The sequence below is a fragment of the Triturus cristatus genome, chromosome 1_2 (assembly GCF_964204655.1).
Source record: "Triturus cristatus chromosome 1_2, aTriCri1.1, whole genome shotgun sequence".
NCBI lineage: Eukaryota > Metazoa > Chordata > Amphibia > Caudata > Salamandridae > Triturus > Triturus cristatus.
The window spans coordinates 987,024,991-987,039,519 of record NC_140580.1 but is presented as its reverse complement, the minus strand read 5'-3'; the positions used below and the strand labels follow the sequence as shown (position 1 = coordinate 987,039,519).

Here is a 14,529-nt window from a genome sequence, read left to right as displayed (position 1 = left end):
ACACATTAGTGAATAACACTCCAGACCCCTTTTCCAATTGAGGGAAAGATGGGCACATGATGTGGGCGAGTTAGACGATATGGACTGGACGTATGCCAAGATGGCTCCTAGAGTCTTGCCAGTGCCTGTGCGCTTGCTGCTCATTCAAATGATGTATTTCCACAGGGTATACTACAGTTTGACACTACTAAGCCGAAGGAAACCTGGAATGACCCATAGAGGTTTACGGTGCAGTGCAGCCATAGGCACCGTTTAATCAACATTCAACTGTTTCTTCAGAGATATTGGTCATGTATCCATGTCACTCTGTCTTAGATAGTGGGCAGGCAGATTGAAAGGGATCCTAAGAGAACATTACTGGGGCTGATGGATGAAAGGGGAGGGCCCAGGACCACCAAGATGTGTGTTTCCTTGGGCTTTCTGGTGACTAAGACGGATACTGCCAGGTTCTGGAGATTAGAGCGCCCTGCCGCGCTACCTACTCTGGCTGGCATTAGTCAGAAGTATTATTAATTTGAGTCCCTAAAAAATTCTCTTTAACTCAGCCGTCTACCAAGGACTCACAGGGAGGATCCCAAGATAGGGAATGAAACTTGAAGACATCAGTATTGTGTTCCTATGGTGGTCTGAATATGAAATTTTCTTTGAACAAAATAATAAAATATCTGCACCAAGCGTTCAGCTTTAGACATGACTAGGTCTGGGCTGAGAGTAGGCTGGACTTTTTGTTGGTGAACACCCACAGCAGACAGAGCAGCGATCACTAAAATTAGATAACTAACTCCTTGAATAAGCTAAAGGAATCCAATACCATAAAACGAAGGGCATTTAAAGCTTTCTACTCAGGCTATATGGTCTCAAATTACCTTTTGTACACAACACAGAACAATGAGTTACTGATGAGGAAAAAGTAATTGGGCAATCGATATAGTGAATAAATACCATAAACGTTCTAGGGGTATCTACAAAGAACACTCTTGAATAAGAATCTAGTTTCAGAATTGCAAATATCGCACTTCTAACCACCTTTTCAAAGTCCATGCTGCTACCCTTTGGATATATATGGATAGGAAAGACATGCCAAAATACATCAGACAGACCTATATACTGTGCAAAATAAAACAGTTAAATGGGTAGCATATCACAGAGATAAATCAATGTTGGCATCAGCCTTCAGAGCACGGGTTATGGAAAATCATCACATATTTCTTAAAATGTTCCAGCTGCGGTAAAATCACCGCACGCTAATGCACATTTTGACAAATGTAGTGCACAGATTGTCAATGCATTTGGAAACAGGTAATTTTCTAAGAATATATGCAATAATTCTATTACGTAAAACAATTTGATATGTGAACAAAAGACCAAAGTCCTCAAAAGACATTAAAGAGAAGTGTAAACTCCAAAAACTCCACAAAAAAAAGATCATGACAGTCTTTAAGAAGTAGTATTTTGCCCAAATACCTTTTTGTCAATGAAAGAGACCATACAAAAGGTGGCCATTACAAAAGTAACAATGGGTAATATGACTTGATAAAGAAGTGGAACCAAGATATCTGCAAGACAGCTTTAACAATTCGGTATTTTGAAGACACTGCCACTCTCGGACCCCACTTTGATTTCTGCTGCAAAATTAAATCTGTCCAGAAGAAATTTCGCTCAGACACTGATGCTCATAATACTCCTCTAAGCTGAACCCTCTAAAAACATTCTCACTACCCGAAAAGATCCTCTACCACCCCACACTTACAGTCTTCTCAGCTTAGTGTTACATTACAATCAAGCACTACCTGAAGGACTACACAACTACCATTCCAATATCTGTAGAACATTCAAATGAATATCAAGCTAGCTCTATCACATTGGAACTACAGTTGTATCAGCTTAGAACTCGTTTCCAGCTACCCTCAGAATATTAATTTTTCTATGGGTCTTCAGAAAAATCTCATCTCTTCAAACAGCTCTTGACTTAACCACCTAGTTATTTCTTCCTCGCTGCCCAAGGGATAATGAGTAAAGAAGTGACATTGCTGTTTAACAGTAATCCGTTTTTACACTTTAGTTCGGAGGTCACAATGTCTGCTGCTATAGTCTGCAACTTAGATGAAAGGCAAGGAATTGGCTTTTCAGTCTCCTCATATATTTTCCTGAAAAGCAAAAGGTTTCATTAGAAAGGAGATATTTGTGGCAACATGTTTCACTTTTTTTTTTTATACGGTAGTGGTCATTACCGGAAGGATGGAATCTCTGCATGGTTGTACACAATCTGAGCCACAGCATTTTTTATCTGATTTACATTAATTGATTTGATTATCTTTTTACAAAAATTACTAACTGCTTTTTAGTGTGTTCAGTATTACAGTATAAATTCTGATTATATAAGGATTAAAGTGGTTTGTGAAAAGGGTAATGGTGTAACCATATATATTAAAAATGTGTTCCCCTGCCCAGGATCAGAGGGTGATACCCTGATGCACCCACCTAATTTCTATACCGAGAATATACCTTTTTTAATTTATACCTAACCAAAGAGTGCTTTTGTCATTTCATTCAGTAACCATATATAGTAAGGAAAGAAAAAAACCTCCTGCCACACATGAAAAAAACATTGCAAGACGCATCTGAGTTCTATGGCTTTATAAAGGAACTCTGCCTTCGACCTCGTTCATCTATATGATCACAGGACTTCTCGGTGACTTGCAATATGCTTGTAATGTAGAGCAGGGGCTACTTTATTCCATATATATGCTCTTGTTTGACAGCGCTGCTGCCATCCATTGAGACTGATAATGTTTTTACCTCATAAAGCTTTTAATGAGTCACTGCTGCTGCGCTTTCCCTTCCCTTTATTGATGCAACCCTCTTTCATGTCTTCTTATTCTCTAGTTATATGTCAATGACCTACAAATGCTGAACCACTGGCCTATTTAACTTGATAATGCACTACAGGAACATTAGCGGGGGTACATTTACTGGACCATGGAAAGAGATTTCAAAACGCTTTTTTAGTTTTTTCCCCGTTGCATCAGACTAAAGCACAAGCTACTGGCTTTAGAGCTGGAGTTTTATTTCCCTTCACAATAATATGCGCTCCATTGCCTGTTCTTCCTAAATGCAGTAACATGCCAAGTTAATGTTATTATTTGTGTTGAAACATGAGATTTGAGGATTGCATTGTATGTGGTTCTCACGAATGTCAAACCACTTGCAAAATCACTGATCTAAGTGATACAACGTTTAGACATAGATGAGATGGGGGGGTGTTCCCAGTACTGGAAATATTTCACTGACATTTGAGCTGGAAGTTGTGGACATACAAGTGATACCCAAGGTTACAGAGTTCAATAATGCAAGTCAATGGGGCCTCATAGCTGTTAAACAGGATTGGCGAGAAAAGCGATGTATGTAAGCGGCGTGGGAAAATGCAAAAGGTTATACTTGCTTTTGTATTGCCTTCTTGAGACAAAGTCTCTGGAATGCAGACGTTCCTCAAAGAGAAGCAACAACTGAGAAGAAGTGCACCTGGCAAACCTGAACGCTAAGCCATAGACTTAATGTAAATAGCTTATCTTGATGCTTTGCTATTAGCACCTCGAGGTGAAGACAAAGAAAGAAAGCTTCAAATACTTCTTCTAGAAAGTAAGTTATAAAGAAATTCTGTTTACTGTTACATTAATTCTTTCATGTAAATCGTTTTTACAAAACTAAAAGAAAAAAAACTGTCCAACAATATTGTAACAGATTGTGCTGCATCATAACCCACACTAGAGTGCATGGCGTGGATGTAGTTATATGAAAAAAGTCATATTAAGCACCATTTGAGTGTTGAGATGTATGCACAATAGAGTAAAGAACAATCCTGTGCACACATACAATTATACAGTCATTGGTCGATACAGGTCAAAGCAATACAACAAAGAAAATGTTCGTCAAGGATTAGAAATTTCCCTTTTAATGACCATAACCAGCCGACACGTGTTTCATCGTGGGGAATGTAAACCACGAATCTTCAGGGCTGGAAAAAACATACAAAACGGTTTGTGCTTAGACAAGTGCCAAGGACAAGGCGACACTGTATAATAATGGTTACTACAAACAATATTACAAATCAGTGCGGAAATGAACAGCAAGAAAACACCACAACTCCACAAAGGTGCTGAAGTAGTAATAAGGAAAGATATATCAAAAAATAATGATTAAAAATCCAATCAGTGTGAAGTCAAAAAAGAAAAAGGAAGAAAGGAAGAAGCAATTAGAAATTAGAAATCACCCTGCACCCGAAAGTGTGAAGCAACTCAGAACATTGAGTCCCTAAGTTTTAAAGGAGTACCCAGTAAAATACCACTAAAATCATACCTGTAGCTAATGCCGAAATAACAATGGAAGCTGTAAGGTGAAACAATATAAACAGCGAAATAAGCAAGAGGTCTCAGACTAACTAAACAATGGAAAACAAGGTGTGAGACATATAATAGAAGCGAAATCTTACCCCACTACCGGTGATAATTCCAACCCGGTAGGGTCAATAAAGGGTCAGTCGGACTGCTCAGAAAAATATATAGTCTCTCTGTAAAAGAATTAATAAAATGCCTAATGTAGACATGAAATAGAAGCAAAGACGAGTAATTATGGGTTAAGAAAGTTCATCGTTGCAAAAACCCAACATCCAAACATACCTTCAAATAAAAACAGCCACGTATCAAAGAGTAACCTCGTACCGCCAGTTGCGTGAAAATCCAAGGTATATAGGAATTAAGTCTTTATGGGAGAGACTCCCGTTAATAGCAGTTTTTCAACGTGTTCGTCAAGTAAAATGAGTGAACTCCATAGTCTACAATATAAATCAAAATGGCAAGCGCATTAGGCGAACTAGTATATTACCCATATGTATACTAGAAAGTAAAGGCAATGTGAGAAGTAATATCACAAGTCCTGTATGCAACGCAAGATTAAGTCAAACTGGCTCAACGTATGCGTCAAGGCAAATAAGTTAAAAAACACAATAAGTCACCACGGAAAACCGCGTTAAGCAAACTCGTAGATTATCCATTGAATATACACGAAGATAATAACCATAGGAAAAGTAATCTTCAAAGCCTTATGTATAACGCATAATAATATCAACTGTCTATATACTTACAAGGGAAACGAAGCGTCCGATCGGTCTGGCGGCAACAATTTAGTGTCTAGGTGTGTCATGGGTGCCCGACCCGGAAGTGCTTAAAAAGCCGGAAAATACCGGAGCACTAGAACGTCACCGTACAGAGAAAAGTGCCCAAAAGAAGAGAGACTTCGCAGCGATCACGACGAAGTCCCAAGAATGAAGGTACATACAAACAGAGTCTAAAACAAACAAACTCGGAAAGCCCTCGCTAAAAGAGGGAATCCATTGTCAAAATATCATCCATGCCTGACTTTGTAAAACGCAAGTAATGTGTGTCGATACCTGACGTAAGCAAGGTGTGCTAAACTGATAGCACTAAAAAAGTGAATGGATCACAATATAAGTGTGAATCCCCTGAATCAGGTGTATATGGAAGAACCATATAGGTATAGATCCCCTGAAACGGGTGTAAATAATAGAGCGACAGGGTGAGAGTAAAGGGAGCGACAGCGTAGAAGGAAGAAGGGGGGTAGGACAGTAAATACACATCACCTTACTGGTATCGGGTAAATCCATAAATGCAACACAGTGGAGTTTGACACAATGGATCAGAAAATATTGGATATGTCAAATAGTCATCCTATTATGAGGCGGATAACCGTGTATTATTGTACAAAAGTATTGTTAATGTATATAGCACATTTGATCAGATAGAGCACGACGTAACTGTAGTGATGATTTGGAGTTTACTAACTGCATCAAGGATATGAAACATAGATTCCAAAAAAGAGGCTATCCACCTTCAATTCTCAAGAAATCAGAGAATAGAATAGCCAGGGTTAAACGTGCCAACACTTTACTTCCTAAGACCTCTAACAAGACTACTACAGAACGCAACACACGCATGATTACCGAATACAATGCATTAAGTCCAGTCATGAGGAAAAGCCTCAATAAACACTGGGGTATTCTCCATACTGACTCCTCCCTTCGGGAATTTTTGACCAGCTACCCCCAGATTACGTATAGACGAGGCTTCAATCTTCGTAGTAGACTTAGTCCTACGGTCCCAAAAACACAAAGGAGAGAGTCCTGGTTTAAACCACTGACATTGGGTTTTCATAAATGTGGATGTTGTGGAGTTTGTAGATGGGCGAAACATAAGACCACGACTTTCTCTGGACACAATGGTGACACTTACACCATCAAATCCAACATTAACTGCACTACCAAATTTGTGGTATACATTATAGAGTGTAGGTGTGGTAAACAGTATGTGGGTAGCACCATCAGAGCACTCAAGGAGAGAATTGGGGAACACACCAGGGCAATCCATCAAATGGATGCCAGATACCCAGTAGCACTCCACACTGCTAGCTGCTCTGCTCAGGACAGCCGAGTAGTTTTTGAATTCTTTGGGATAGAAACCATTGATGTGGGGGCACGAGGGGGCAACAGAGAACTCCGTCTAAGACAGTGTGAGGCCATGTGGATTATGCGCTTACAAACGGTTGAGCATGGGCTCAATTACGACTCAGAGATGCAATATTTCTTGTGTTGATATTTATAGGCTTCATTTTTGGATATATCAGTGATTCATTCTGTTGATTTTTTATTTTGCTCTCTGAGCCAGTGCCTTACATGCTTTGTGGATATCCTGTGTCACACGTATTATGATGTTGTCACAGAATCATAAATCAGATACATCAAATGTCATACTGGTGTGGGTTGGATCATGCCCACTAGCTTTTTATACTACTGCTAGTTGGTGTTCGGGACAATTACTGTATTCATATTTGTCCGGGCCCCACTTCACTATTCTTGCTTTTTCCGTTTAGCATATAGTCTTGAAATGTTGAACCCTCATGTATGTGACTGTGAACAATGTATTCATCAAATATCATTTGTCATTTTTATGTATTGCGATGATTCTTCAGATTTATGTATGTCGAATTCTTTAGTGCTCTGTTTACAGTACGCATGTTTCGTGTTGACGGTCTAACTCGTTGAGAGCTTGTAACGTATTGTGCATATTATTTGCACTATATGATTTTGTGACTGCTTCTGTTGCCCTGCTTTATCTGATCAAATGTGCTATATACATTAACAATACTTTTGTACAATAATACACGGTTATCCGCCTCATAATAGGATGACTATTTGACATATCCAATATTTTCTGATCCATTGTGTCAAACTCCACTGTGTTGCATTTATGGATTTACCCGATACCAGTAAGGTGATGTGTATTTACTGTCCTACCCCCCTTCTTCCTTCTACGCTGTCGCTCCCTTTACTCTCACCCTGTCGCTCTATTATTTACACCCGTTTCAGGGGATCTATACCAATATGGTTCTTCCATATACACCTGATTCAGGGGATTCACACTTATATTGTGATCCATTCACTTTTTTAGTGCTATCAGTTTAGCACACCTTGCTTACGTCAGGTATCGACACACATTACTTGCGTTTTACAAAGTCAGGCATGGATGATATTTTGACAATGGATTCCCTCTTTTAGCGAGGGCTTTCCGAGTTTGTTTGTTTTAGACTCTGTTTGTATGTACCTTCATTCTTGGGACTTCGTCGTGATCGCTGCGAAGTCTCTCTTCTTTTGGGCACTTTTCTCTGTACGGTGACGTTCTAGTGCTCCGGTATTTTCCGGCTTTTTAAGCACTTCCGGGTCGGGCACCCATGACACACCTAGACACTAAATTGTTGCCGCCAGACCGATCGGACGCTTCGTTTCCCTTGTAAGTATATAGACAGTTGATATTATTATGCGTTATACATAAGGCTTTGAAGATTACTTTTCCTATGGTTATTATCTTCGTGTATATTCAATGGATAATCTACGAGTTTGCTTAACGCGGTTTTCCGTGGTGACTTATTGTGTTTTTTAACTTATTTGCCTTGACGCATACGTTGAGCCAGTTTGACTTAATCTTGCGTTGCATACAGGACTTGTGATATTACTTCTCACATTGCCTTTACTTTCTAGTATACATATGGGTAATATACTAGTTCGCCTAATGCGCTTGCCATTTTGATTTATATTGTAGACTATGGAGTTCACTCATTTTACTTGACGAACACGTTGAAAAACTGCTATTAACGGGAGTCTCTCCCATAAAGACTTAATTCCTATATACCTTGGATTTTCACGCAACTGGCGGTACGAGGTTACTCTTTGATACGTGGCTGTTTTTATTTGAAGGTATGTTTGGATGTTGGGTTTTTGCAACGATGAACTTTCTTAACCCATAATTACTCGTCTTTGCTTCTATTTCATGTCTACATTAGGCATTTTATTAATTCTTTTACAGAGAGACTATATATTTTTCTGAGCAGTCCGACTGACCCTTTATTGACCCTACCGGGTTGGAATTATCACCGGTAGTGGGGTAAGATTTCGCTTCTATTATATGTCTCACACCTTGTTTTCCATTGTTTAGTTAGTCTGAGACCTCTTGCTTATTTCGCTGTTTATATTGTTTCACCTTACAGCTTCCATTGTTATTTCGGCATTAGCTACAGGTATGATTTTAGTGGTATTTTACTGGGTACTCCTTTAAAACTTAGGGACTCAATGTTCTGAGTTGCTTCACACTTTCGGGTGCAGGGTGATTTCTAATTTCTAATTGCTTCTTCCTTTCTTCCTTTTTCTTTTTTGACTTCACACTGATTGGATTTTTAATCATTATTTTTTGATATATCTTTCCTTATTACTACTTCAGCACCTTTGTGGAGTTGTGGTGTTTTCTTGCTGTTCATTTCCGCACTGATTTGTAATATTGTTTGTAGTAACCATTATTATACAGTGTCGCCTTGTCCTTGGCACTTGTCTAAGCACAAACCGTTTTGTATGTTTTTTCCAGCCCTGAAGATTCGTGGTTTACATTCCCCACGATGAAACACGTGTCGGCTGGTTATGGTCATTAAAAGGGAAATTTCTAATCCTTGACGAACATTTTCTTTGTTGTATTGCTTTGACCTGTATCGACCAATGACTGTATAATTGTATGTGTGCACAGGATTGTTCTTTGCTCAGTTTGAGGTCAAACTTGTTTGGCCTTTACAGTTTGAGGGGTTTAGGGGTTTCCCCTCCCTGTTCTGCACCATACGGATACATTAATTTAATACACTTACGTTTACCAGCAGAGCGCCAGTACTTCCTAACATCTGAATACCCTGTTCTTTGAATTTTGCTACATGCACAATAGAGTGGCTATTTTTTACACAATCTGCTAATTAGATTATTCACCATCTGTAACCATGACCAAACAACAGAGATAGCCACAGACCATCGACATCCATGAAATCCAGCCAAACCTTTATTGTCACAACCGGTATCAGTAATCATGTCATGCACCGAACAGAAAGCCTTGGGGATAATTAGGTGTCCAGCACTGTCCTGTTCCAGAGCTCTCCCAGCATTACATAATGGAAGGAGTCCTGCCGCAAACCCTTCCATAGTGAAGCAGCCATCAAGCAGTCTTCACAAGGATGGATTTTATTCCTGCATATGTGAAATTGGACTTATAGCATAAGATGTTCTATCAATGCATTTACTGATTTGACATGAGCAGCCTAATGTTAGATACAAAATGCCTTACATAAGGGTAAAAGCGGTGCACAGCATGACACGCATTTGAGGCATGAACACAAACCAAAGTAAATGAGTGGAGAGTTTTAAAAAGATCCTGATCTGTGAAAGCTGATCAGCAAAACAAATGCAAGATATAGACAGGTTACACAGTACTCAATGAGCCAAACTTGCTGCCGATAGGGGCAGTTTTTGGACACTCATTTAGAAGTGAAGCATACTGAATAACCTTAAACTACGTAAATCAATATAGTGATCTGCACAGCATGAACTCATACAAAGGAATTTCTGCTTGGGGGGCTAACAACGAAAGTAAAAACGTCAATTTGGAAGCACTCTGTTTATATAAGGAAAGTCTTCACAGAGGTTTTTTTTCCCCCGCAGGTGTTCTAAACATGTTTCTGTACCATACCAGCGTGAAGCTAGGATCCAAATCTAGACATCGTATATAAAATCCAGCATCTCTGTGACTACATCCTACACAAGATTTAAAAGTGCAATATTCTATTCCAAACTGTACTTTTCTGGTAACGTAAAATATTATGTGCTGGGCTTGTGTCCAAGGATTCTTTAGGGAGAATTTAAGCACAAAGCACTAAGACACCATGGAAAATCGAGATGCATGAGGCACTGAAGGGTGGAAAGAAAGAGAAGGCGGTCGGCTTACCAAAGACACTGTAAGTAATTCATGAACAAAAAATACTCAACACGCCCCTTATGCACTTGAGACAACTCCTCCAAGACAACAGTCAACTATGTACCAGTCAGCTGACAGAAAACTATTTGTCAACATCCACGGAGCAGCAGATAAGAGAAATATTCTGAACAACAATCTCTTCTGCAGAATGGGCACATCCAGTTCACACAGTTGGCCATGTTACTCTTGCACTAAATGGCAGCTCTTTCCACTATATATTGTAGCTTGCAGATTCTTAGCTAACGCTTTTGAAATTACATAATCGGTTACTATTTTACAGAGGAAGCCACAAACAAAATGAGTTATTATGCCTAGAATTAAAAAATCTCCTCGTTCTAGTAATATCCTGATGTGTTGCTAATAACGATTCTGCCTCCAGCTGGAGAGTGGCACGCTCACTATTAAGGATTCACCACAGAACAATCATTTTAAAATCTACTGCCGTTCAACTCATTTAATCGTTGAACTCTTTGGAGGAGGGGGGGGGGGGTAAGTGTTTTCTGTTTTTTGGATATGAGTCTATATGATGCTAACAATATTTGTTGAGTGCTTTATTTGTACTGCTCAATTTTGAAAGGTGATGATGCATATGATGCTTGTCATGTGCTTTAACTGTACTGATCAATTCTGTACGGGTCCTTGACATGGTTACTCTCGTGCTGTGGTTTATCCAATTCACATTGTTGAGGTAAAGCAGGCAGCACTGTAAAAGAACTCTTCGGAGAGTGAACTGGTCCTGGTTCCCCTCTTGGGCGTGTCATTCGACAACGCTCGGGAATGGACAGAAGGCCCCCAGAGCAAATAGAAAAATGTGTAAACATATTTCACATATTTATGCAGTGGATAGCGGTTAGTTGGTTGTGACACCGTCCTGTCTGGGCTCACGCCACATCAGACAGCAGGAGGTCAGCAGACTCATCATTGAAATTGAACGGTCAACTGACCTGCAATCCCGCAATGTTTACCATTAGTCTGACACCTCTCATGAAGGGCTTCCAAGTCCTATTCCACGGAAAAAACAAGTAATACTCATAAAACTACAAACTGCAGTTAATAAAACCCCATTAACCAAAACACTAACCATGGGCCCACCCATATCAAGTTTTTAAAGCTTTCAGAGCCGCTGGCAGGAAACCAAAGAGGAGGGAGTGAGAGGAACTGGTTGCAGTCCAGCACATATAGTATACAAATGGGTGGCAGTGGCGTTTTTCAAGACTGCACCGTTCAGTGTTTTCAGTTCTCTTGTACTTGTGGCTACTCCCAACATTTCTGACTGCCCGCAAAATTCAAATCAACTCCTAGAAAACTATATTGTGAGAGGGCAACATGTTATCACATAATTCATGCAAATGTCTATGGTGTTCAATTGTAATCACTTATGATCAGGAGATCGTAATCAAAGTCTATCTTTGTTTATAAAGAATTGGTTCTTCAAGCTCTGGGATTTTTTTTTATATTCTTAAGGAAATTTACAAGTTCAGTGTCTTCCTCAGCACACATAAGAAATATGTAAGTTGGCTCTGCGGGTTCGGGGGTATCATACGTACATGAGCAACAGATACATTTGAAGAAAAGAATGACTACTCACTGTTATACTGGACTCCCTTCGCAAAACGCCTCTGCAGTGCCTGGTTCATGGACTGCAGTCCTGCAGGAATATTCTTGTCTCTTAGAGGAGTCTGGTCGGAACCCACCAACTTCTTTAATACCGAAAACATCTTGGGTGGACTGAGATTGAATTTTATTTATTAAAACCATGGACAACAGGTGAAGCCAGTCAGCTTTCAGTTTACAGAGTCCGCACTCCTTCAACTATGATCTTGTGCCAAGGACCAGTCAACAAGACAACTAACCGGTGGATCAACCGAAGGAGACGGGAGTAGTTCTTCGTTTACAACGCCATAAACCTTGGCTTAGCTGCAGTAGGTTTCAAGGAACACATTTCAGTGCCAGTGTTAATCAATCCATGGGCAGCTGTTCAAAGCAATCGCAGGAGGTGTGGGGTTGATGCTTGCATACATTCAATGGAATGTACTAACGCTTGGGCTTCTGCCGGCCACTCTTTTCGTACCAGAAACAAATATCATAAAATGCAAAACGAAAATTGCGAGAATAAAATACACTTCTATACACATGGATGGTGTGCACTCAATTTCCAATAGTCACTGATGAGCCTGCATTGGCCTTCTGCCCCAGGACATAGGGTGACGACTTGCACAGCATTTCTTTTGACGAGGATGCCCGATGGCCGTCATTACTGCATTACCGGGCTGCTTTCAATCCGCTGAACGGCAATACTTCCTTAACGGGCGCTTTTGTCCCGAAATTGAGGCGAAAGGATCGGAGTTTTTAGAACCAAAGAGCCCATAATTCAATCAAATAGGTCTAAACATATTCTACTAGATGCGTGGAACTGTCGAGATCTTCGATTGGTTGGAGGAAGTTGTGTCGTCGGATTGGCTGTACAGCTGACAGTGGTTCACTGTGGTGGAGCTTGGAGAGACTGTATGGTGGCTTGTGATTGGTTAATTAGATATTATCTAGGCGTTCGTTGGCTGCGAACCCCCGGAAATGCAAATACTGGAGTTCCCTTTAGAGGAATGACCCAATTCACTTCCCTAGCAACGGCAAACATCACGTGACTTGCACGGCGGCGAATTTGTGAGCGTGAAAATGAAATGAACTTTTCAGTCTTTCGGTGCGAGGCTGAGAGTTTACTTTGGTGGCGCTCTGCTACTTTTAACCGTGGGCACTAATGGGAGACTCGCCCGCCTGATGTGTGGACTATCGTGCATTAAGGGTAGGCGAGCCAGCATGGTAGGACGGTATTTATAGAGGGGTGTGGAACCCTAGAGTTGTGCGAGCCACTTAAGGCTCTGGCTCAGCTCGAGGCTTTCCAGGACTAAGGAGCTCAAAACGTCCAGAGCTTTAATGTGGCTTCTGCCTGTCAGCCACACTCTTGGATGATGCACCGAGAATATAACGAATTTTCAACTCTTTTAAGCTCATGGAGGATTATGCTTTCTCTTACTTTACTGCAACAACACAGCAGCTGATGAAAATCAACACAGCAGCTAATGAAAATAATCTTACAAAGGAAAACGCTTAATTTGCCATGAAAACCGATTATATCACAATATCCTACCAATCAGGTCCCAGATAGGATGATGGCCCGCTCAAATAGCCAATCTATTTATAAGCGAAAACCGGATCCACCAATACGAAAAGGAAATTAAGAATAAAAGATAGATCAGCGACTATGGGATCAACACCCTGCTCGTTGCACCAACAAACCCATCTCTTCCTGGCCAAAGCATATCATGTGTGTATGTCAGGAGCCCACAAATGCTTGAGCTAGAAGGAAGAGTGTTCTCAGAGACCCGTCATTTGCCAGCGTCCCCTGAAATCCTTCAAGCTACTGATACCAGTTGGTTGGACAGAACCAGAGGATGAGGGAAACCCGCAGGATCAATGAGAAGGTCCCTGGAGCTAGATATCGGAATCGGAGCTTGACAAGACATCTCCAGCAACAAAGGGAACCAAGGCTGAGCTTTCCATTGACAGGTTGTTAGAGTCAACTCCGCCAACTGATGTCTCAACCTTGAAATTACTCTGGACATCAGGTTGAAAGGAGGAAAAGCGTAATGGAGATTCTTCTGTCAAGACTGTAGAAAGGCATCCAAACTCATGGCCAGGGGACCTGGCCTCCAGCTGAAGAAGGTTGGAAGTTGAGCATTCAGACGTGAAGAAAACTGGTCCGCTACACATGGACTCCACATTAGGTTGAGTTGGTGAAAGATTTGGGGATGAAGCCTCCAAACGCCGAAGTCCCTGAGTAAACACGGATTCAGTCCGCTACCACATTCGTGCTCCCTGGAATATAGTCCATTAATACTGAAATCTTGTTCTGGAGACAAAAGTTCCAGAAGTCTTTGGCAATCTCCACAATGAGATGTGACCTGGTTCCCCCAATCTGTTGATATACCAAACTGCAGAAACATTGTCCATTCGTAAGACAATACAACATTGTGTTTTGCTAACAATTCCAGGCAATTGATATGAAGCCGAAGCTCCAATGGAGACCATCGGCTCCTCGGACCGCATCTCGTCCCTTATGGTC

General features: G+C 40.7%; 1 protein-coding gene across 3 annotated transcripts in view; it reads right to left on the bottom strand.

The window, feature by feature from the left end:
* The window catches only part of RABL6 (RAB, member RAS oncogene family like 6), a 374,256-nt gene extending 361,371 nt beyond the window's left edge, over positions 1 to 12,885 (bottom strand). The window contains exon 1 of one of the 3 annotated variants that reach the window (XR_014963001.1): positions 11,998 to 12,825. Coding sequence is in view for 2 of the 3 variants with exons in the window: in XM_085610983.1 (XP_085467109.1) it covers positions 11,998 to 12,127 (130 nt within the window). In the remaining variant the exon portion in view is untranslated. Of the gene's footprint in view, positions 1 to 11,997 lie in introns of all 3 variants that reach the window. The other 2 variants (XM_085610983.1, XM_085610992.1) reach the window with 2 other exon arrangements.
* Positions 12,886 to 14,529: the final 1,644 nt, after the last annotated feature.